General features: G+C 43.8%; 1 protein-coding gene across 4 annotated transcripts in view; it reads right to left on the bottom strand.

Annotated features, from left to right (window-relative positions):
* The window catches only part of LOC146811957 (uncharacterized), a 1,438,216-nt gene that overhangs the window by 572,381 nt on the left and 843,006 nt on the right, over positions 1–22,829 (bottom strand). For all 4 annotated transcript variants that reach the window (XM_085618932.1, XM_085618933.1, XM_085618934.1 and 1 more), the window contains one exon: positions 12,208–12,324. In XM_085618932.1, coding sequence (XP_085475058.1) covers positions 12,208–12,324 — 117 coding nt within the window. The remainder of the gene's footprint in view (positions 1–12,207; positions 12,325–22,829) is intronic.

The raw sequence follows: 22,829 nt of genomic DNA, 5'->3' as shown, positions 1-22,829 counted from the left end.
AAGAATAGTAGAGAGTGAGTAGCAGAGAGAGAGTATTAGAGAGTGGTTGAGAGTGAATAGTAGAGTGAGTAGTATGGAGTAGTAGAGAGAGAGTAGTAGAGAGTAGTGGAGAGTGAGTAGCAGAGAGTGAGTAGTAGAGTGAGTAGTAGAGTGAGTATTAGAGTGAGTAGTAGAGAGTGAGTAGTAGAGAGTAGTAGAGAGAGAGTAGTAGAGAGTGACTAGTAGAGAGTAGTAGCGAGTGAGTAGTAGAGAGTTAGTAGAGAGAGAGTAGTAGAGAGTAGTAGAGTAGTAGGAAGTGAGTAGTAGAGAGTGAGTAGTAGAGTGAGTAGTAGAGTGAGTAGTAGAGAGTATTAGAGAGAGAGTAGTAGAGAGTGACTAGTAGAGAGTAGTAGCGAGTGAGTAGTAGAGAGTTAGTAGTAGAGAGTGAGTAGAGAGAGTAGTAGAGAGAGTAGTAGAGAGAGTAGTAGAGCGTGAGTAGGAGAGTGTAGTGGAGTAGTAGTGAGTTGTAGAGAGTAGGTAGTAGAGTGAGTAGTAGAGAGTAGTAGAGAGTAGTAGAGTGAGTACTAGAGAGTAGTAGAGAGCGAGTAGTAGAGAGCAAGTAGTAGAGTGTGTAGTAGAGAGTGAGTAGTAGAGAGTGAGTAGTAGAGAGAGTAGTAGAGAGTGAGAAGTAGAGAGAGTAGTAGAGAGTGAGTAGTAGAGTAGTAGAGAGAGAGTAGTAGAGAGTGAGTAGAAGAGAGTAGTAGAGAGTGAGTAGTAGAGAGTGAGTAGTAGAGAGTTAGTAGAGAGACAGTAGTAGAGAGTAGTAGAGTAGTAGAGTAGTAGAGAGTGAGTATTAGTGTAGTAGAGAGCGAGTAGTAGAGAGCAAGTAGTAGAGAGTGTGTAGCAGAGTGTGAGTAGTAGAGAGTGAGTAGTAGAGAGAGTAGTAGAGAGTGAGAAGTAGAGAGAGTAAGAGAGAGTAGTAGAGTAGTAGAGAGTGAGTAGTAGAGAGTGAGTAGTAGAGAGTAGTAGAGAGTAGTAGAGAGTGAATATTAGAGAATAGTGGAGTAGTAGTGAGTTGTAGAGAGTATGTAGTAGAGTGAGTATTAGAGTGACTACTAGAGAGTAGTAGAGAGCGAGTAGTAGAGATCAAGTAGTAGAGAGAGTATCAGAGAGTGAGTAGTAGAGAGTAGTAGAGTGAGTAGTAGAGAGTGAGTAGAAGAGAGTATTAGAGAGTGTGTAGTAGAGAGTGAGTAGTAGAGAGTAGTAGAGCATGAGTAGTAGAGTGAGTAGTAGAGAGTTAGTAGATAGTAGTAGAGAGTGAGTAGTAGAGAGTGAGTAGTAGAAAGTGAGTAGTAGAGAGTGAGTAGTAGAGAGTGAGTAGCAGAGAGAAAGAGTATTAGAGAGTAGTTGAGAGTGAGTAGTAGAGTGAGTAGTATGGAGTAGTAGAGAGAGAGTAGTAGAGAGTGAGTAGTAGAGAGTAGTGGAGAGTGAGTAGTAGAGAGTGAGTAGTAGAGTGAGTAGTAGAGAGTGAGTAGTAGAGAGTAGTAGAGAGAGAGTAGTAGAGAGTGACTAGTAGAGAGTAGTAGCGAGTGAGTAGTAGAGAGTGAGTAGTAGAGAGATAGTAGAGAGAGAGAGTAGTAGAGAGTAGTAGAGTAGTAGAGAGTGAGTAGTATAGAGTGAGTATTAGAGAGTAGTGGAGTAGTAGAGAGTTGTAGTGAGTAGGTAGTAGAGGGAGTAGTAGAGAGCAGTAGAGAGTAGTGGAGTGAGTACTAGAGAGTAGTAGAGAGCGAGTAGTAGAGAGCAAGTAGTAGAGAGTGTGTAGTAGAGAGTGAGTAGTAGAGAGTGAGTAGTAGAGAGAGTAGTAGAGAATGAGTAGTAGAGAGTAGTAGAGAGTAGTAGAGAGTGAGTAGTAGAGAGTGAGTAATAGAGAGTGAGTAGTAGAGAGTTAGTAGAGAGAGAGTAGTAGAGAGTGAGTATTGTGGAGTAGTAGTGAGCTGTAGAGAGTAGGTAGTAGAGTGAGTAGTAGAGGTAGTAGAGAAGTAGAGTGAGTACTAGAGTAGTAGAGAACGAGTAGTAGAGAGTGTGTAGTAGAGTGTGAGTAGTAGAGAGTGAGTAGTAGAGAGAGTAGTAGAGAGTGAGAAGTAGAGAGAGTAAGAGAGAGTAGTAAAGTGAGTAGTAGAATGAGTAGTAGAGAACAGCTGAGAACGAGTAGTAGAGAGTGAGTAGTGGAGAGTGAGTAGTAGAGAGTGAGTAGTAGAGAGTGAGTAATAGAGAGTGAGTAATAGAGAGTGAGTAGTAGAGAGAGTAGTAGAGAGAAAGTAGTACAGAGTGAGTAGTACAGAGTAGTAGAGTGAGTAGAAGAGAGTGAGTAGTAGAGAGAGAGTAGTAGAGAGTGAGTAGTAGAGTAGTAGAGTGAGTGGTAGAGAGTAGTAGAGAGTAGTAGAGTGAGTAGTAGAGAATAGTAGAGAGTGAGTGGAAGAGAGTAGTAGAGTGAGTAGTAGAGAGTGAGTAGTAGAGAGTGAATAGTAGAGAGTAGTAGAGGGAGAGTAGTAGAGAGTAGTAGAGTGAGTAGTAGACAGTGAGTAGAAGAGAGTAGTAGCGATTGAGTAGTAGAGACTGAGTAGTAGAGAGTAGTAGAGAGTGAGTAGTAGAGAGAGAGTAGAGAGTAGTAGAGAGTGAGTAGTAGAGAGTAGAGAGTAGTTGAGAGTGAGTAGTAGTGAGTGAGTGGTAGTGGTAGAGAGTAGTAGAGAGTAGTAGAGAGTGAATAGTAGCGAGTAGTAGAGAGTGAGTAGTAGAGAGAGAGAGTAGTAGAGAGTGAGTAGTAGAGAGTGGTAGAGAGTGAGTAGTAGAGAGTGAGTGGTAGAGAGTAGTAGAGAGTGAGTAGTAGAGAGAGAGTAGTAGAGAGTGAGTAGTAGAGAGAGTAGTAGAGAGAGAGTAGTAGAGAGTAGTAGAGAGTGAGTAGTAGAGTAGTAGAGAGTAGTCCGTCAGTGTCAGTCAGTCAGTTTCAGTCAATCAGTGTCAGTCAATCAGTGTCAGTCAATCTGTGTCAGTGTCAGTCAGTGTCAGTGTCAGTCAGTGTCAGTGTCAGTCAGTGTCAATCAGTCAGTGTCAGTCAGTCAGTGTCAGCTAGAGCAGCTCTGCTGACCTGGTTCTCTGGCTCTAAAGCAGCTCTGCTGACCTGGTTCTCTCCCTCTAAAGCAGCTCTCCTGACCTGATTTCTCTGGCTCTACAGCAGGTCTGATGACCTGGTTCTATGGCTCTAGAGCAGCTCTGCTGATCTAGTTCTTAGACTGCAGAGCAGCACTGCTGATCTGGTTCTCTGGCTCTACAACAGCTCTGCTGACCTGGTTCTCTGGCTCTAAAGCAGCTCTGCTGACCCGGTTCTATGGCTCTAAAGCAGTTCTGCTGACATGGTCTCTGGCTCTAGAGCAGCTCTGCTGACCTGGTTCTCTCCCTCTAGAGCAGCTCTGCTGACCTGGTTCTCTCGCTCTAATGCAGCTCTACTGACCTGGTTTCTCTGGCTCTACAGCAGCTCTGCTGACCTGATTCTCTGGCTCTAGAGCAGCTCTGCTGACCCGGTTCTTCGGCTCTAGAGCAGCTCTGCTGACCTGGTGCTCTGGCTCTAAAGCAGCTCTGCTGACCTGGTTCTATGGCTCTAAAGCAGCACTGCTGATCTGGTTCTCAGGCTCTAGAGCAGCTCTGCTGACCTTGTTCTCTGGCTCTAAAGCAGCTCTGCTGACCTGGTTCTCTCCCTCTAAATCAGCTCTACTGACCTGGTTATCTGCCTCTAGAGCAGCTCTGCTGACCTGGTTCTCTGGCTCTAAAGCAGCTCTGCTGACCTGGTTCTCTCCCTCTAAAGCAGCTCTGCTGACCTGGTTTCTCTGGCTCTAGAGCAGCTCTGCTGACCTGCTTTTCTGGCTCTAAAGCAACTCTGCTGACCTGGTTCTCTTCCTCTAAAGCAGCTCTGCTGACCTGGTAAGCTGCCTCTAGAGTAGCTCTGCTGACCTGGTTCTCTGGCTCTAAAGCAGCTCTGCTGACCTGGTTCTATGGCTCTAAAGCAGCTCTGCTGACCTGGTTGTCTGGCTCTAAAGCAGCTCTGCTGACCTGGTTCTCTGTCTCTAGAGCAGCTCTGCTTACCTGGTTCTATGGCTCTAAAGCAGTTCTGCTGACCTAGTTCTTAGGCTACAGAGCAGCACTGCTGGTCTGGTTCTCTGGCTCTACAACAGCTCTGCTGACCTGGTTCTCTGGCTCTAAAGCAGCTCTGCTGGCCCGGTTCTATGGCTCTAAAGCAGTTCTGCTGACATGGTCTCTGGCTCTAGAGCAGCTCTGCTGACCTGATTCTCTCCCTCTAGAGCAGCTCTGCTGACCTGGTTCTCTCCCTCTAAAGCAGCTCTACTGACCTGGTCTCTCTGGCTCTACAGCAGCTCTGCTGACCCGGTTCTCTGGCTCTAGAGCAGCTCTGCTGACCAGGTTCTTAGGCTCTAAAGCAGCTCCGCTGACCTGGTTCTATGGCTCTAAAGCAGCTCTGCTGACTTGGTTCTCTGGCTCTTGAGCAGCTCTGCTGACCTGGTTCTCTGGCTCTTGAGCAGCTCTGCTGACCTAGTTCTTAGGCTCTAGAGCAGCTCTGCTGACCTGGTTCTCTGGCTCTATAACAGCTCTGCTGACCTGGTTCTCTGGCTCTAAAGCAGCTCTGCTGACCCGGTTCTATGGCTCTAAAGCAGTTCTGCTGACCTGGTTCTCTGGCTCTAGAGCGGCTCTGCTGACCTGGTCCCTTGGCTCTAAAGCAGCTCTGCTGACCTGGTTCTCTCCCTCTAAAGCAGCTCTGCTGACCTGGTACTCTCCCTCTAATGCAGCTCTGCTGACCTGGTTCTCTCGCTCTAATGCAGCTCTACTGACCTGGTTTCTCTGCCTCTACAGCAGCTCTGCTGACCCGGTTCTTCGGCTCTAGAGCAGCTCTGCTGACCTGGTTCTCTGGCTCTAGAGCAGCTCTGCTGACCCGGTTCTTCGGCTCTAGAGCAGCTCTGCTGACCTGGTGCTCTGGCTCTAAAGCAGCTCTGCTGACCTGGTTCTATGGCTCTAAAGCAGCTCTGCTGACCTGGTTCTCAGGCTCTAGAGCAGCTCTGCTGACCTTGTTCTCTGGCTCTAAAGCAGCTCTGCTGACCTGGTTCCCTCCCTCTAAATCAGCTCTACTGACCTGGTTATCTGCCTCTAGAGCAGCTCTGCTGACCTGGTTCTATGGCTCTAAAGTAGCTCTGCTGACCTGGTTCTCTGGCTCTAGAGCAGCTCTGCTGACCTGGTTCTCTGGCTCTAAAGCAGCTCTGCTGATCTGGTTCTCTCCCTCTAAAGCAGCTCTGCTGACCTGGTTTCTCTGGCTCTAGAGCAGCTCTGCTGACCTGGTTCTCTGGCTCTAAAGCAGCTCTGCTGACCTGGTTCTCTTCCTCTAAAGCAGCTCTGCTGACCTGGTAAGCTGCCTCTAGAGTAGCTCTGCTGACCTGGTTCTCTGGCTCTAAAGCAGCTCTGCTGACCTGGTTCTATGGCTCTAAAGCAGCTCTGCTGACCTGGTTGTCTGGCTCTAAAGCAGCTCTGCTGACCTGGTTCTCTGTCTCTAGAGCAGCTCTGCTTACCTGGTTCTATGGTTCTAAAGCAGTTCTGCTGACCTAGTTCTTAGGCTACAGAGCAGCACTGCTGATCTGGTTCTCTGGCTCTACAACAGCTCTGCTGACCTGGTTCTCTGGCTCTAAAGCAGCTCTGCTGGCCCGGTTCTATGGCTCTAGAGCAGCTCTACTGACCTGGTCTCTCTGGCTCTACAGCAGCTCTGCTGACCCGGTTCTCTGGCTCTAGAGCAGCTCTGCTGACCAGGTTCTTGGGCTCTAGAGCAGCTCTGCTGACCTGGTTCTCTGGCTCTAAAGCAGCTCCGCTGACCTGATTCTATGGCTCAAAAGCAGCTCTGCTGACTTCGTTCTCTGGCTCTAGAGCAGCTCTGCTGACCTGGTTCTCTGGCTCTAAACCAGCTCTGCTGACCTGGTTCTCTGGCTCTAAAGCAGCTCTGCTGACCTGGTTCTCTGGCTCTAGAGCAGCTCTGCTGACCTAGTTCTTCGGCTCTAGAGCAGCTCTGCTGACCTGGTTCTCTGGCTCTATAACAGCTCTGCTGACCTGGTTCTCTGGCTCTAAAGCAGCTCTGCTGACCCGGTTCTATGGCTCTAAAGCAGTTCTGCTGACCTGGTTCTCTGGCTCTAGAGTGCCTCTGCTGACCTGGTCCCTTGGCTCTAAAGCAGCTCTGCTGACCTGGTTCTCTCCCTCTAAAGCAGCTCTGCTGACCTGGTTCTCTCGCTCTAATGCAGCTCTACTGACCTGGTTTCTTTGGCTCTACTGCAGCTCTGCTGACCCGGTACTTAGGCTCTAGAGCAGCTCTGCTGACCTGGTTCTCTGGCTCTAAAGCAGCTCTGCTGACCTGGTTCTATGGCTCTAAAGCAGCTCTGCTGACCTGGTTCTCAGGCTCTAGAGCAGCTCTGCTGACCTTGTTCTCTGGCTCTAAAGCAGCTCTGCTGACCTGGTTCCCTCCCTCTAAATCAGCTCTACTGACCTTGTTCTCTGGCTCTAAAGCAGCTCTGCTGACCTGGTTCTATGGCTCTAAAGCAGCTCTGCTGACCTGGTTCTCAGGCTCTAGAGCAGCTCTGCTGACCTTGTTCTCTGGCTCTAAAGCAGCTCTGCTGACCTGGTTATCAGCCTCTAGAGCAGCTCTGCTGACCTGGTTCTATGGCTCTAAAGCAGCTCTGCTGACCTGGTTCTCTGGCTCTAGAGCAGCTCTGCTGACCTGGTTCTCTCCCTCTAAAGCAGCTCTGCTGACCTGGTTTCTCTGGCTCTAGAGCAGCTCTGCTGACCTGGTTCTCTGGCTCTAAAGCAGCTCTGCTGACCTTGTTCTCTCCCTCTAAAGCAGCTCTGCTGACCTGGTAAGCTGCCTCTAGAGTAGCTCTGCTGACCTGGTTCTCTGGCTCTAAAGCAGCTCTGCTGACCTGGTTCTATGGCTCTAAAGCAGCTCTGCTGACCTGGTTCTCTGGCTCTAAAGCAGCTCTGCTGACCTGGTTCTCTGTCTCTAGAGCAGCTCTGCGTACCTGGTTCTCTGTCTCTAAAGCAGCTCTGCGTACCTGGTTCTCCCCCTCTAAAGAGCTCTGCTGACCTGGTTCTCTGGCTCTAAAGCAGTTCTGCTGACCTGATTCTCTGCCTCTAGAGCAGAGCAGCTCTGCTGACCTGGTTCTATGGCTCTAAAGCAGCTCTGCTGACCTGGTTCTCTGGCTCTAGAGCAGGTCTGCTGACCTAGTTCTCTGGCTCTAAAGCAGTTCTGCTGACCTGGTTCTCTCCCTCTAAAGCAGCTCTGCAGACCTTGTTTCTCTGGCTCTACAGCAGCTCTGCTGACCTGGTTCTCAGCCCCTAGAGCGGCTCTGCTGACCTGGGTCTCTGGCTCTAGAGCAGCTCTGCTGACCTGGGTCTCTGGTTCTAGAGCAGCTCTGCTGACCTGCTTCTTAGGCTCTAGAGCAGCTCTGCTGACCTGGTTCTCTGGCTCTACAACGGCTCTGCTGACCTGGTTTCTCTGGCTCTTCAGCAGCTCTGCTGACCTGGTTCTCTGCACTCACGATGCACGTACCCGACTTCGCGAAAATATATTTAAAAATAATATAAGTTTATTATAAGTACAAATATGTTATTTTTATTAATATCTTAGATAATCTCTTGCCCTAATATGTATATTAAAGACACATACATATCATTTTGGAACATACATTTTTTTTGCAGGAGTCACGCACCCAGCACGTATAGGACGTCACGCGGGACCCACAACTGCGCACGCATCTCGTACCGTAATGTGCATGTGTTGTGAATGCACGGGAACAGGAGTCGCGGACTGGTCGCATACCAATCGCGCACATCACGTAATATTAAATGTATATGATGTAACTGAAAAACACCCAGCCGTCGCACACCGTACGCTGATCCTTCACGACTTTTCTAAAATGGCAGCTAGAATGCGCGCACCCACCGTGATGTGTACGCTTTGAGTGCGCGACTCCGAAAAAAAAATGGAATTTTGTGTTTAAAGAAAATTATATAAATATATTAAAATAAAAAATGAAAACAAGAAAATTAATCAATATTTCAGTTTGATTATTTTTGATTTTTTTTGCAATTTTCAGAAAAATATATAATGTTATTTAATGAATAAAAAAATTATAAATAAACAGTTAAAACACTAGAAAATCAGGACAAAAAAATAGGTATAACTACTATCACACTTAAAAATTAGCATTTAAAAACCCTTTGAAATTCACTGAAAAAAAACCATAGGTTTCAGAGACGTTATAGTTATAAATTAGCATTTAAAAAAGCTTTGAAATTCGCTGAAAAAAACATAGGTTTCTGAGACGTTATAGTTAGAAATTAGCATTTAAAAAACCTTTGAAATTCACAGAAAAAAGCATAGGTTTCAGGGGTGTTATGGTTAGCTGGCCATTTCACTCGTACAAAACCATAGAAATTCCTCCGTATAGTTAGTTCTGCTAACTATAACTCGCGCGCCCGCAATGCACTGCTGATGATGTCACATATTGCATCATTCATGACATGGTCAGTGACATCACTGATGACATTACTGATGACATCTCAAATGACATCACTGATGACATCATCCACGTGACAATCTGATACACCTCATCATACAGCAGTATAACCTTTCATCACTCACTGTAAAATACATTGTACCATATTTGAAACCATTGACACACCAATACCAGTTACTACATACCGACTCACTGATTGCTAAGTCTACACACACAACTACCCATTCAACAACAGAATCATTTATACATGCAGTCACTAATTAATAAAATACTATCAAATGCACTTATACACATATATAGACATTGACACATCAGCAGTCATCTTAGTCGGTGATGCAGTCATCCTACTCACCCATGAAAAAAATGAATCATACTTACCTTTACTCACTTACACAATTATCCAACAACACCTCATTTATTCAAACACATAGTAACTCATAGTTAATATGTTAAAAAAATCACCATTACAATTATACACTCATTCATATAGTTACTCTCACAATCACTGACTCCTACACATACTTATTTATATACACCAACTCTCACTTACAATGCCTTTTATTTTTTTACTTTGTTGAAGATGTACAGCTAAAACATATATTCACTCACCAACATACAAATAAATACACTCATTCACCCAAGCAACTGTTTCCACATGCACTCTTACACCTATACACCTAGTCAATCAACCATTCACACATCTATGTATAGAGTTACACACACACCATCCAAACACACACAAACTCAGTGTCCCATACAAATACTCACCCAACTAATCAATAACTAATATACACACTCATGTAGTTAGTGACCAACTGATGCAGCATGTTACAACAACAGAGACAGTGATGCACACATTCACATAGTTTAGTTACTAATCCATGTATTAAGTGAGGCACTTTTAATTACTCACTTAAACAGACAGTAAGACAGCTACTAAATCCTCCTTCCAGACAGTTATATATCCACTCAATCTTCAAAACAGATTGGTATATATATAATACATATTTAAATTTCAAACTAAACCACATTCACTGGATGATGTCATCAGTGATGTCATCAGTGATGTCATCAGTGATGTCATTTGATATGTCATCAGTGATGTCACTGACCATGTCATGAATGATGCAATATATCACATTATCAGCAGTGCATTGCGGGCGCGCGAGTTATAGTTAGCAGAACTAACTATAACGGAGGAATTTCTATCGTTTTGTAGGAGTGAAATTGCCAGCTAACTATAACACCCCTGAAACCTATGTTTTTTTCTGTGAATATATATAGCTTGGGGTTCCGAGGTATCGGAAAGTCCGTGGCACGCCTCTTTCATCAGGACACAAAAGGCGGTGATACGTAGGGCGGGTTGCATTGTCACTCCTGCCTCCGTCGAAACTGGTGCCTGCTGTGTGGGGCTGAAGCGGTGTTGGGGATCGGAGGAGACGCCTGGGAAATTACTTACAGGAAATTGGCATGTTTGATTCACCTTGCATGTCCTGTACCCCGCGATTCCACTTGGACTGAAATTTTCCCCTCCACAGCACCTCTACCTGGACCATCAAGGAATTCTGGGACCTGTAGTTCATATGAATTACGGATTGGTGAGTGAGCACGAGGTGAGGGGGCGGAGCGGGTCCCCACCAACGAGGATGTTGCAGGACATTTAAAACTCAAGGTTTTTCAACGCCTCCTGTCATTAAGGCATCTGAGGAAGGCCGGACAAGGCCGAAATGCATCATGCCGCATCTGTTCCATTAAAGTTGTTTCTGTTCAGTCCCCAGAGTGGCCTCTGCTCTTTTCCTTTGGAGGGCGTGTTTTTGGATATATATATATATATATATATATATATATATATATATGATTAGGACATTTAACACAAACTTGCATGCCAAGTAAAATAAAAACACAGCATAGTAGAATACTTAAAATTACCTGCTATGTAAACACTCCTGATGTAACACCCTTAGTGTAAGTGCTCCCGATGCAGGGCCTGATAAGTAAAGGTAACATACTGTCTCTTAAAGCACCTGTCAGTGGGCCATAAAGTTTTTCAGTCTAAATGCTCCTCAATCAGTCTTTAGTCTCTCTGGAAAGGGCACAGAGCATTTGTCAAATATGTTCCCATTATAATTACCATTATATGTGAAAGTGTGTGAAGTAGTTACACAGCCGGCAACATATTGAGAGGATGAAAATAAATGAAAATTCTGTGTTTTTCAGGTGAGGAGAGAGGAAGAGAGAGAGGGTTTCTGTGTGTGTCAAAAAAGAGAGTATGTCATGGCAAAAGGGAGATGTTGAAAGGAAGTATTAGCAAGGGGACAGTGAATAGTTACTAAAGAAGAGGAAGGAGATCACTTGTGAAATATGCAAATGAAGCATTTCAGAAAGGTGTGGGAACAAAAAGGACATGAAGAGAAGAGCAAGAAACTGCAGAGAAAATTGGAATTAAGGGGAATTAAGGAGGGATTGAGACAATCAGAAAACAACTACCCCTGCTACATATCTAAAAATGATTAATTCACAGTTTAATATTTTCAGACTTGAATGATTTCCAATTCTACTTTAGCACAACAAATCCATTGTGTTACTCATTTTACTGATACTGCCTACAAGCATTGGCAAGCCAACAGTTTGGACTTGTTTTTGGCGCACTTTCGTTGTTGGGTGACTTGTTTGTATATAGTGACAGAAAATTCTCAGAGATGTATCCAAATACTGGTCAAGTGGCATGCCATATAGTAGACAAGACTTTTAAGCTGTACCCTGCCATGCCTTTTGGAAAGTATTTCAAACTAAGCTTCTTTGGCCATGCCCCTTTTAGCTATCAAACCCCCACCGTTTTTATCCTACGGAAAGTACTGTCTCTTATTATCATTCCAGATAAGGGAACGTGCTGAGGAGTGAGCAGTACAGAAACTGTAGTGTTGGTGGAACTGCAGGACCTCTATTTTGATTTTTAGTGTACAATAAACTAAATATGAGTAACTTTGCTGAATGTTTGCAAGTTGCACAATTCAAGCATTACAAGTTTGCAGTTTGATCTGAAGGCCTGTGTTTCTTTAGTTAACCTAGCTCCCCCATTAGCTGGTTACTGCACTGGGTTGTCCTTTCTTATATATTTTCTTAAAGTATTATGGTCCTGGGTTGGTATAGTTTAGTGGTAGAAATGTTGGAGAGATCTCCTTTTAAGAACTTTGGTAAACTCATTACATGTCTGATTGTCATGTGAGATGTCAAAATCAGGTCATAGAATGTAGATTTTTGTGACCTGCAGTGATGGACTAAATTAAAGTTCTTTGTTGGTTGTGGAATGTGGCAGATCTCTTGTTTTTCTGTAGCTTTTCAGTTGGTAAGATATAGTTTTAGAAAAGGACCCACGGTGGGGAGTTTTCTTTGGTCACGCCTGAGTTCGTGAATTTAAATATGGTTGCTTCCAATGCAGATGGCATTCACGGAAGTCCTTTTTCCGAACTGGTCTTTGTGTAAACCCACCCCCCAGAGTGCCTCCCTAAAGCGAAAGAAAGAGGTTAGTAAGCATTAGAGGCATGTCTTAGTAAGTTGAGGACAGTAAAACCAGACATCCGTGTTCCTCAAGCTCCAGCATCCTTCCACAGCTCACCATTTTTGCAACCTCTGAGTGACATCATGACTTCTCGAGGGCCGCAGATACCTGTTGAGACAATGTCCTTAGCTCCCACGGTCAGCAGGTCAGTGCAGTTCAAATAGGAGCCTCCGTCTGTATGGGAGTAAATAGCAGACAGGATTAGAAATTAGTCAGCTGTTCTTTCACTTTCAATCTTCCCACCGCTTCTCAGAGTCAATCTGGAAACTAAAATAAAAAAATTTCAAACCAGCTTATTGTATCGTTCGTAGCATGTTATATTATGTATTATGGTTAGTGTACCTTTACTGTAGTTTGTACCTCTTAGTTTTCCTTGGAACATTAATGGAATCAGAACTGTATGACTTGTATGGAATGTGCACCTGATATATATACTGATGCTGGTGGCTTTACTGGTCCATGTATGATGTTACTCCCGCTGCTGGGGTTCATATTACTTGGAACAGTGCTTTAAATGGGCCGGTATCCACTGGTACTGAGTACCGGCACTTTTTAATTTTCGCCCCTTGAGTACCAGAACTTCTCCTAGGACAAGAAGAGTACCGGCACTCATGGGGGCCTTGCCTTGACACAGGTGTTGGGCTTCATGTTCGTGTGCATCTGCAGCACTTTAAACACGAGCAGCTCAGCAATCCTGAGCTGAGTTTGCACAGGAACGCCAGAACAGCAGCTCTTGTCAACAGGACACAGCAATCTTGTCCTGCTTCTCTGCAACTCTTCCAGCAGTGTGGGGCGGCAGGGTGTTTTGCTTACCCTTTGATCCTGCACAGTAGGAGTTGAGAGTCCACCTTAAAACTAATGGAGAGGGCGTGGGGTGCATTCTTCAGGGCAGTACAGCTTTTTAGCATGCCATTGTTTTAAATGACTGTAAACGTTAGTTCATCAGCAGTTTAAATTAAGCATTTTTACGTGAATGTAAATCCCTGCCCTTGCCACCAATTTTATGATCACCTTCAAACAAAAAAACACTTTAGAGGCAACACAATTTTTTTAAGTTTGGTGCATTTAAACCCCTTTTTTCATATGGGAAACCATGTTTAACCCAAATGCGACAAGCAACTCCATGGATTGCTTTAGACCTTCACAGAGTTATGGATTTTAGTTGGTAATGCTTTGCATGCTGGGACTCGTAGTTCTCCTTTCTCATTATAAGTAAGGGTTTCTAAATATTCCAGCTGCAAAGCTTTGATGGCAAAGTTCATAGACGGTTATGAACATACCCTTAATATTATTAGGGCCATAACCATAGGACAGATACTTCTGATTTTTTTTTTTTACTTCGCACTTGGATTTCTTGCATATAGAATTCGGAAAGGTTGAAAACCTAGCCCACCCCTGGCTCCGCCACCTAGTCCCACCCCACACTCCACCCCCCAGTCTACCGCTCCTTTTGGTGAGTACCTGCACTTATTTTTTTCCATTTAAAGCACTGACTTGGAATAAATCCAGTCTTAAACTAATCTGAACTCTGGAAACTTCTATTGCCATTTCGTTCTACTAAGAAGTTGTACTTCATTAAAGTACTCTTCGTACTTTTGTGCTGCATGGACAACTTTGTGGGAGAAAATCTCTACACCCGTATCTGGAGGTGAGACATTTTTATGTGAAGGGCACTGCTCCGACTTTACTTATCCTGTGCATTAAGCGCCGTTACTTGCCCGCATCTTTTCACTGTACCGGAATTCCTCTACCCCATGGGTACTCACAAACTTTCTCTCTGGGGCCAAATTTACAGTGTGCTTTGTGGCCGAGGGGCGCACTGGTGGGGGCGGGGTCTGTGGGGGAGAGGGGCGGGGCTAGAGCCACAAACAAACTGTGACCATGAGGTTGAACACAGGTCCCTGCAGCGGACGCCTTCGTCCACTGAGCCTCCAGACCCGGCATATACACACATATATATATATATATATATATATATATATATATCAAAAAGGAAGTTGGGTTACAGGTAAATTGCCCGGCGCTCAGATAATCTCAGACACTGGTCCCCACCAGTGTTATTCAAAATATTAAACACAAACACATCTGAGAAAAATAATAATCCATAAATTCAATAATCCACAGATGAATAGTCTTCTTATTCATTCATTTCATGATGTTTTTATTCTTCTTTCTCAAAAGTTCACAAAGAAATATCACAGAAAGTGCCAACATGTGTTTCGCGCCAGCTGTGCTTCTTCAGGGCAGTCATATAAACAAAATTGATACATTTAGAATTAACTAGTCCATCTTAATCTTACATGTATATGCATACAATTCTAAATAATACAGAGGTTAATTTAGCCTTCAGTAATGTTGCCTCAATGAATAAATAAAGATATATACAAAATTGTGCACATGGGAATAAAAGGAAAAAGGAAAAAGGAAAATAAGGAACACAGGCCTGACACTTAATTCTACTTTCTTATTAAATTAATAATTTATGCATCTAAACTCAACAGTTCCTTAGTAGTAAAATTAAAATTAAAAATTAAAAAGGAGCACAGTTTACCTCATCTTCCATTCTTGATATCTTTTCTAAATGGCTAAGAGGAGAACTTCACAGTCGATTAGGTCTCCCTATATTTTGGTTGTATTTCCTAAAGATAGAGGTGATTCATTGTTAATTGGTTTGCAAATTCAGGTCCTAGTAGCTTAAGTTTTTTATCTATATTGACACCAGAAGTTTGTTCACAAAAATAATCTCACCTTATTAATAACTCTATTTCGCACAAAGATGTGATTAAAGTTTTTTCTGTATGATGATTCTGTTAGCGTTCCAGGATACGATCTATGAGAAAGGTTGTTAACAATCTATTTAATCCCACTGTGATCAATATTCAATGTAATAGATAGTCTAAAATTCAAAGTGCTATCTCAGGGCTATAAGGCAAATTTGATATAAAGGAATTACATTAATGAGATGTTCCCAACGCCAAAGTGATGGAAATATAATGTTAATACATCTTACAGATTCTAAATACATTTTAAAGTTCGAACTCAGTAGTCCAGGGCAAGAAAGGAGTTGGAGTATCAGTTATCCTAAAGATAGAGGTGATAGTCAGTTAATTCATATCACTGGAACTATGTAGACTAGCTCATAAACTACAACAGTGTCTTTCTATATAGATCACAACAGTGGTTCGATTCCAACCCTTATAGCTGAACATAAAAAATAAATATTTTTTGACAAATAATACATAAGCGTTTATTTATTAGAATTGTATGTATATACATGTAAGATTAAGATGAACTAGTTAATTCTAAATGTATCAATTTTGTTTATATGACAGCCCTGAAGAAGCGCAGCTGGCGCGAAACACGTGTTGGCACTTTCTGTGATATTTCTTTGTGAACTTTTGAGAAAGAAGAATAAAAACATCATGAAATGAATGAATAAGAAGACTATTCATCTGTGGATTATTGAATTTATGGATTATTATTTTTCTCAGATGTGTTTGTGTTTAATATTTTGAATAACACTGGTGGGGGCCAGTGTCTGAGATTATCTGAGCGACGGGCAATTTACCTGTAACCCAACTTCCTTTTTGATAGATATATATATATATATATGTGTGTATATGCCGGGTCTGGAGGCTCAGTGGACGAAGGCGTCCGCTGCAGGGACCTGTGTTCAACCTCATGGTCACAGTTTGTTTGTGGCTCTAGCCCCGCCCCTCTCCCCCACAGACCCCGCCCCCACCAGTGCGCCCCTCGGCCACAAAGCACACTGTAAATTTGGCCCCAGAGAGAAAGTTTGTGAGTACCCATGGGGTAGAGGAATTCCGGTACAGTGAAAAGATGCGAGCAAGTAACGGCGCTTAATGCATAGGATAAGTAAAGTCGGAGCAGTGCCCTTCACATAAAAATGTCTCACCTCCAGATACGGGTGTAGAGATTTTCTCCCACAAAGTTGTCCATGCAGCACAAAAGTACGAAGAGTACTTTAATGAAGTACAACTTCTTAGTAGAACGAAATGGCAATAGAAGTTTCCAGAGTTCAGATTAGTTTAAGACTGGATTTATTCCAAGTCAGTGCTTTAAATGGAAAAAAATAAGTGCAGGTACTCACCAAAAGGAGCGGTAGACTGGGGGGTGGAGTGTGGGGTGGGACTAGGTGGCGGAGCCAGGGGTGGGCTAGGTTTTCAACCTTTCCGAATTCTATATGCAAGAAATCCAAGTGCGAAGTAAAAAAAAAAAAATCAGAAGTATCTGTCCTATGGTTATGGCCCTAATAATATTAAGGGTATGTTCATAACCGTCTATGAACTTTGCCATCAAAGCTTTGCAGCTGGAATTTTTAGAAACCCTTACTTATAATGAGAAAGGAGAACTACGAGTCCCAGCATGCAAAGCATTACCAACTAAAATCCATAACTCTGTGAAGGTCTAAAGCAATCCATGGATATATATATATATATATATATATATATATATTATCTACTGGCGGTCGCCAGTAGATAGTTATAGTTAGGACCCTGTTTCCATAGGAAATCCGCAACATTCTATTTGGAATAACTTTGGCGCCGGTCGACGAATCCTCGCGAAATTTTCAAAATAGGTGGGGCGCTACGCTCCGCTCCTACCCTGAAAGTCTCGGGGGTATTCGTCAAGCGGGGGCTGAGAAAAAAGGGGGGTCCCAAAACGCGTTTTTCCCATGCATTTTTCCATAGGACCTTTAGACACAGCTACAGCCCGAACGGCCGAACAGAGTTACTTGAAATTTGGCAGAGAGGTAGTCTACAGGTCAAGGAAGTGCCTTTTGTAGGTCTGGTGTAAATCTGTTCAGTATGTCCTGAGAAAATAGCATTTAAAAGCATATATATATGTGGGCGGAGCCTAACCACACATCTCATCCTGAGATCTGATTGGCTGTCAGCACTTCATCCAAGAAGTGTTGGCAGCCATCTTGGGACCAATATACATGATAGCACCTCATTAAAAAGCATTGCAGTTAATAGAAGGTTTTAAGACTTTAGTTACATTATAAATCATTTGTTGATGGTACCATACTCATTTTAGGAATTGTGGTATGTTCTAAGGTGATTTCACCATGTGAAAAAGCCTTCTGCTGGGATATCATGATTGAGAGAAAAATATTTTCTCATGCTTTTACCACAGAGGTTTGGAAGGTGATCTATAAGCTAAACTGAGAGCTTATTTTCTGTAAATTCACATTATCTTTCTCAGTCATGTGAGAATGAAGTCTGACATTCTCAGTAAAACATGTACATCCAACAAGGGCAGAGACTGTCAGTTGATTCCTTTGTGTTCTACTGCAGCTTCCCAGAGTGTTCCAAAGAACTACTAGAGCGCTAACAGTCCTACTTATGATAAACGTATGGCACACCTGAAGCCATCTTGCTTGGATTAAAGTGGTAACTCTTAAAACATTTAATTTAAAAAGGAACAAAATGAGGGGGTTCATTTCTCCATAAAAAGTATGATTAGTGCTGCAGAAAGAAAAATTAGGGCACATTTTGAGTGACTTCTCAAATCCTCTTCTATTTCATTAAAACATTCTGACATGCAGACTGAAACATGCACTTTCAATACCAGCAGCAGTTTTCCCTGGTGAGCAGTAGCTTTACTACAGTGATCTAATGAGCAAAAAGAGTGCTAACATTCTGAATTTATGGCAAATGTGTGACACATCTGAATGCCTTCTTGATGGAATCAAAGTAAAAAACTGAAAGTATTTCCTACTGAGGAGACTGCAGTAAATGAGGAAATTAGGAAACTTCATAACAAATAAGTCTCCCAAGATGGCCACCAGAGACAAAAGAGCCCAAATGTAGCCCAAATATCACCCAGATGTAGCCCAAGTATAGCCCAATGACAGAATGTCCCAGAATGTTCTTAAAAACAACCAGAGCGCTTACTGTCTTCATTATGACAAAAGTATGGCATACCTGAAGCCATCTTGATTGGAATAAACTGGTAACACTTAAAACATTTAATTTAAAAAGGAACACAATGAGGGGGTTCATTTTGCCATAGAAATTATGATTGATGCTGAAGAAAGAAAATGAGAGCACATTTTGAGTGACTTCTCAAATCCTCTTCTATTTCATTAAAAAATTCTGACATGCAGACTGAAACATGCACTTTTAATACCAGGAGCAGACTTCCATGGTGAACAGTAGTTTTACTACAGTGATCTAATGAGCAACTAGAGTGCTAACATTAAGAATTTATGGCAAATGTGTGACATATCTGAATACCTTCATGAGGGAATAAAAGTAAAAAACTGAAAGCATTTCCTACTGAGGAGACTGCAGTACATGAGGAAATTAGGAAACTTCATAACAAATAAATCTCCCAAGATGGCCACCGGAGACAAAAGAGCCCAAATGTAGCCCAAAATCACCCAGATGTAGCCCAAATATAGCCCAATGACAGAAGTGTGCAAAACACTTATTATTTTGTGTTTTTGCAGTGTTATATAGTGCAGACTTGTCAGGTATTGGAGTGCTTTACATGAGCATTGGTTACATCACACAAGAACAAATTCATTTTGGTTGTAGACATGGGGAGACTAAGTGATTTGACCAGAATCACAGAATGTCGAGCTGAAGCAGAAACTTCAACCTGGTTCCCCAGTTGCAAAGTCTGCAGTTCTGGAAGTAACACCACATCCTCTCCCCTAAGTGCAACATTTAATCAAGTGTTCAACTGGATAAAAAAACATAAAGATAACAAATAATTTAAAAGTGCTTTGTCGCTATTTGAAAACTCAGAAAATATGTCCTTATTTTAGTCTTTTAGAGCACTAACCATAATTTTGATGCCAATAAGACCCTCTCATATATGTAATTTCTAAAGGAAATGCTCTAGGTATTACAGTTTTGATTACATCAAGATCATGTCAGACGTTCCACACTTTTGTAATAAATATAGAATGTTAGCAATCTAGTTGTTCATTAGGATACTGTTGAGAGGCAGAGGCCAGGGGCACGGACTCTGAAAATTGAAGGCAGGTAGGAGGGTGCAAAGGCAACAATTTAACCACACTGAGCAGGCAGGAAGGGCCATGGAAGCACAACAGACTATGGAGGGCAGTGGAAAGGGGGGCAGGGGCAACAAACCAACAATACAGGACTTGCAAGAGAGGCTGTTGGAGGGAAGATTTATTACGGGTCAAGGAAGCTAGGGGCGGTCCCCAGAGCCCCGGGAGCCACCACAGAACTGAGCAGGAGAGTGAGTCAGGGACAAAAGGGGCACCTTAATTTGAGCCGGGGTGCCTAGTAACGCTTGCTCCAAAAATGAAGAAAACAGACATATGAGACATGGAATTGGAGGCAGAATACAATGGCAGTTTAATGAGAAGATGCAACTTCAAAGAAACCGCAGAATAGAGACATAAAGTACAAAATACAGAATCCAGATAATCATACAGCTGTCATGATATTCTCTGTATCTCAATTAATGTACTGACAGAGAGAGAGAGAAAACACATCTATAAATGCATCATGAGAAACAAGTTACACCAAGGAAAATGTTACCTAGGAACACTCACGTTTACTCTTAGAGCAAGCATTCCTGCAATTACAATACAAAATCTTTTAAATGCAAAAGTAAAGAGAACAATGGTTAAACATAACATGACATTTCATATAGGTAAAATAGAATAAGATACTTCAAGCAAAGCAGAGCAAGACATTTTAAGCAAAGGAAGACAAGAGCTCCCAGCTCTTGGGGAAAACCTGCACAGCCTGTTAACCTACATACAGACGGCGAGGTAGTCCGTCGATATCTGTGGGTGCTTCCTTTTTATATCATTTTGTGGGCTCCTTGGCACGCTACATCTACCTACGTATGCTACCCAAAAGCTTTGTCTGCAGATTTTACCAGACATTTCGTCATTTACCCACTTAATGCTGACAATGGACTGGGTGAAAAGGTCAGTCTCTCAGGCCAATCGCTTATCGTAAGTTCCATAGAGCAAGCAGAAAATAATGGGTATTGTACGGGAATTCAATATATTCATGTATAAAATCTCCTCAGTTCTCCTAACTTGACGCTCTGTGGTTGCCACTTCCTTAAAAGCGGGAAACCTGCCCAGGAAGCAAGTACCAGTCCAGGATGCAGCCTACTGTATGTCGACAGCTTCAGGGGGATGTTGAACTTTGATACCGAGCACGGAGCACTCAGGTAGGGTGGGGGCTACTAGTTTGGAGCAGAAGGCCTCGCAGACCTGCCTTCAGACTGCTATACACTAAAATTGCAGAGCTATGGTCAATTTAACAAAGAGGCCTACATATTGAACAGAAGGGCCTACACAGGGGTTTTATGCTGGCTGAGTGGTAAGGATGTCTCAGGATAATTATATAGCAACACAGGACCCGCTGGTCAATTTAATACGGCCTACAAATGTGGCTGGCAGGGCAAGGACAAGGGTCTCATACTTCAGGTGTGGACAGAACGGGCCAGGGGCCCCCTGTGATACAAAATCTACCCTCCTTCAAGGCTGTGGCAATGTAATAGACCATTGTGGGCAGAAGGAAGAGGCAATGGTAGTACAACCATACATGCCAACAGACCCGATTCAGCCAGGAAACGTCCAATGTTTTTAAGCTCAAATGGGCTTTATTTGATCTGTCTCCTGTCTACAATATCCTCTTTTTCAATGTAACTCAAAGGGGAAAATCAATACCCCAGTTTTTTTTCAAAATCTCCCTCTTACCAAGTTCAAAATGTTCGCAAGTATGGTACATTGGATCATGGAAGGAAATGGGATAGGGACATAGACTTGGATAACAGAGGACAGGAGGGACATGGAGAGGTGCACCAAACTGACCCTGCAGGGCAGGCATCAGGGTTTGCAGCAGCACAATACACCACACAGGGCATGCAGGACGGGAGTGCAGCACAAAAATCCATAGAAAGCAAGAGGGAGGGGACAGGACCATGCACATGGACAACAGAGAACAGAGGGGCAAGAGGCAATGGTAGCTAGCTGACCATAATGGACAGAGAGGAGAGAAAGCTGCAGCATAACAGACCATAAAGGGCAGGGGGGACGGATCAGGGGCATTACAATGGAACAGACAAGCCAGGAGGGAGGGAGTAGGGGTCTGCACATGTAAACAGAGGGCTGGGGGCAAGGGGGCAGGGCAGGAGCAGCAAGATAGCCATGAAGGTCAGGCAGGATGGGCACTAGAAGCAAGACACACCATGAAGAGCAACAGTGAGACTGTGATGGCATACACACAGACCATGGAGGGAAGGTGGGAGGGGGTCAGGGGCAGCTAACTGACCACACAGGGAAGGTGGGAGGGGCCATGGCAGCACAGAAGACCATGCATGGCAAGTGGGAGGGTTAGTGGCAGCACAATGGCTATGATGGGCAAGAAGGAGGGTGCAGGGGCATGCACAAAGGACGATGGAGGATAGAAGGGAGGGTCAGGACCTGTGCACAGACAAGAAAGTTCAGGGGAAGGGACCTCACAACAGACCACACGGGGCAGGCAGGAGGAGCAGTTGCAGCACAACAGACCAGGGAGGGCAGAAGGGTGTGGCAGTACAATGGACCATGTAGGACAGGAGGAAGAGGATAGGGGCATGGCTTGTGGACAGGCAGGGTGGAGGTGGCAGGGACAGGTTACAGTCATCTGACAATGCTAGGCAGGTGGGAGGGGAGTGGCAGCTCAACAGAACACTCAGAGTAGATAGGAGTGGCAGGTCCATGGGACATGGTGGGCAAAAAGGATGGAGCAGGGGCATGCACAACGACATCGGAGGGCAGGGGGAAGGAGAATAGGGGCAGCAAGCTGAGCACAGAGTTTAAGCAGGAGGTCAATGATGGGGCATAGAATTGGGCAATGGAGGGCAGGAGGAGTGGACTGGTACATCATACTAAATTGAGGGCAGTGGCAGCACATCAGACCATGCATGGCAGGAGGGAGGAGGCTAGTCCATGGATTCACACAACAGAGGATAGGGAGGAGGGGGATGGGGCAGCAAGCTAACTGTTCAGAGAAGGCGGGTATTAGGAACTTTATTGTTTTTAAAACATTGTGTCTGTGCGAACTACTTAAAATATTATGAACAAGTATGCAGCATAATCTCACTTTTATTCAGGAAGAAGAGGACGTTTGTGACTGTGACTCCGGGCTCACTTGGCAGAAACACCCCCTGACCCTCCACCCCCTATCGCAAAATGTAATGCCCGTGAAAAGGGTAGGTGAACACAGTGTTATATAGAACATAGTCCTGAGAGCACGATTGAAAATGAAAACTAGATATAGTGTATGGTATAAACTATTCACCAAAAAGTGTGATATAAGATGAACCGGGCGTGAAATATAATATGCAATACATTGTGCGCAATGACAGATTCATTGGAGAGCGCGAGATAGCACAGGCACTAGCGCGTGCTATGCGATATGCGCCTTGGAATGTAATATGCACAGGGCAGTGTTGTGTAACCTAACTAGTCTCTAAAGTTGTAATATAAAATATGTGCTGGGGAGTGTAACGTTGCATATGCACTGTGACAAAGATATGGATCCCAGATTGTAATATGTATGGCATAGCACTGTGCGTTATAACATAGGCATCGAGGAAGGCACGTTAGATGGGGCAATATAACCCGTGCGAAGACAAGTGTGGTATGACATATTCACGGGGTGGTGTTA

Source organism: Triturus cristatus, chromosome 7 (genome assembly GCF_964204655.1).
Source record: "Triturus cristatus chromosome 7, aTriCri1.1, whole genome shotgun sequence".
NCBI lineage: Eukaryota > Metazoa > Chordata > Amphibia > Caudata > Salamandridae > Triturus > Triturus cristatus.
This window is presented reverse-complemented; position numbering and strand designations above follow the sequence as displayed.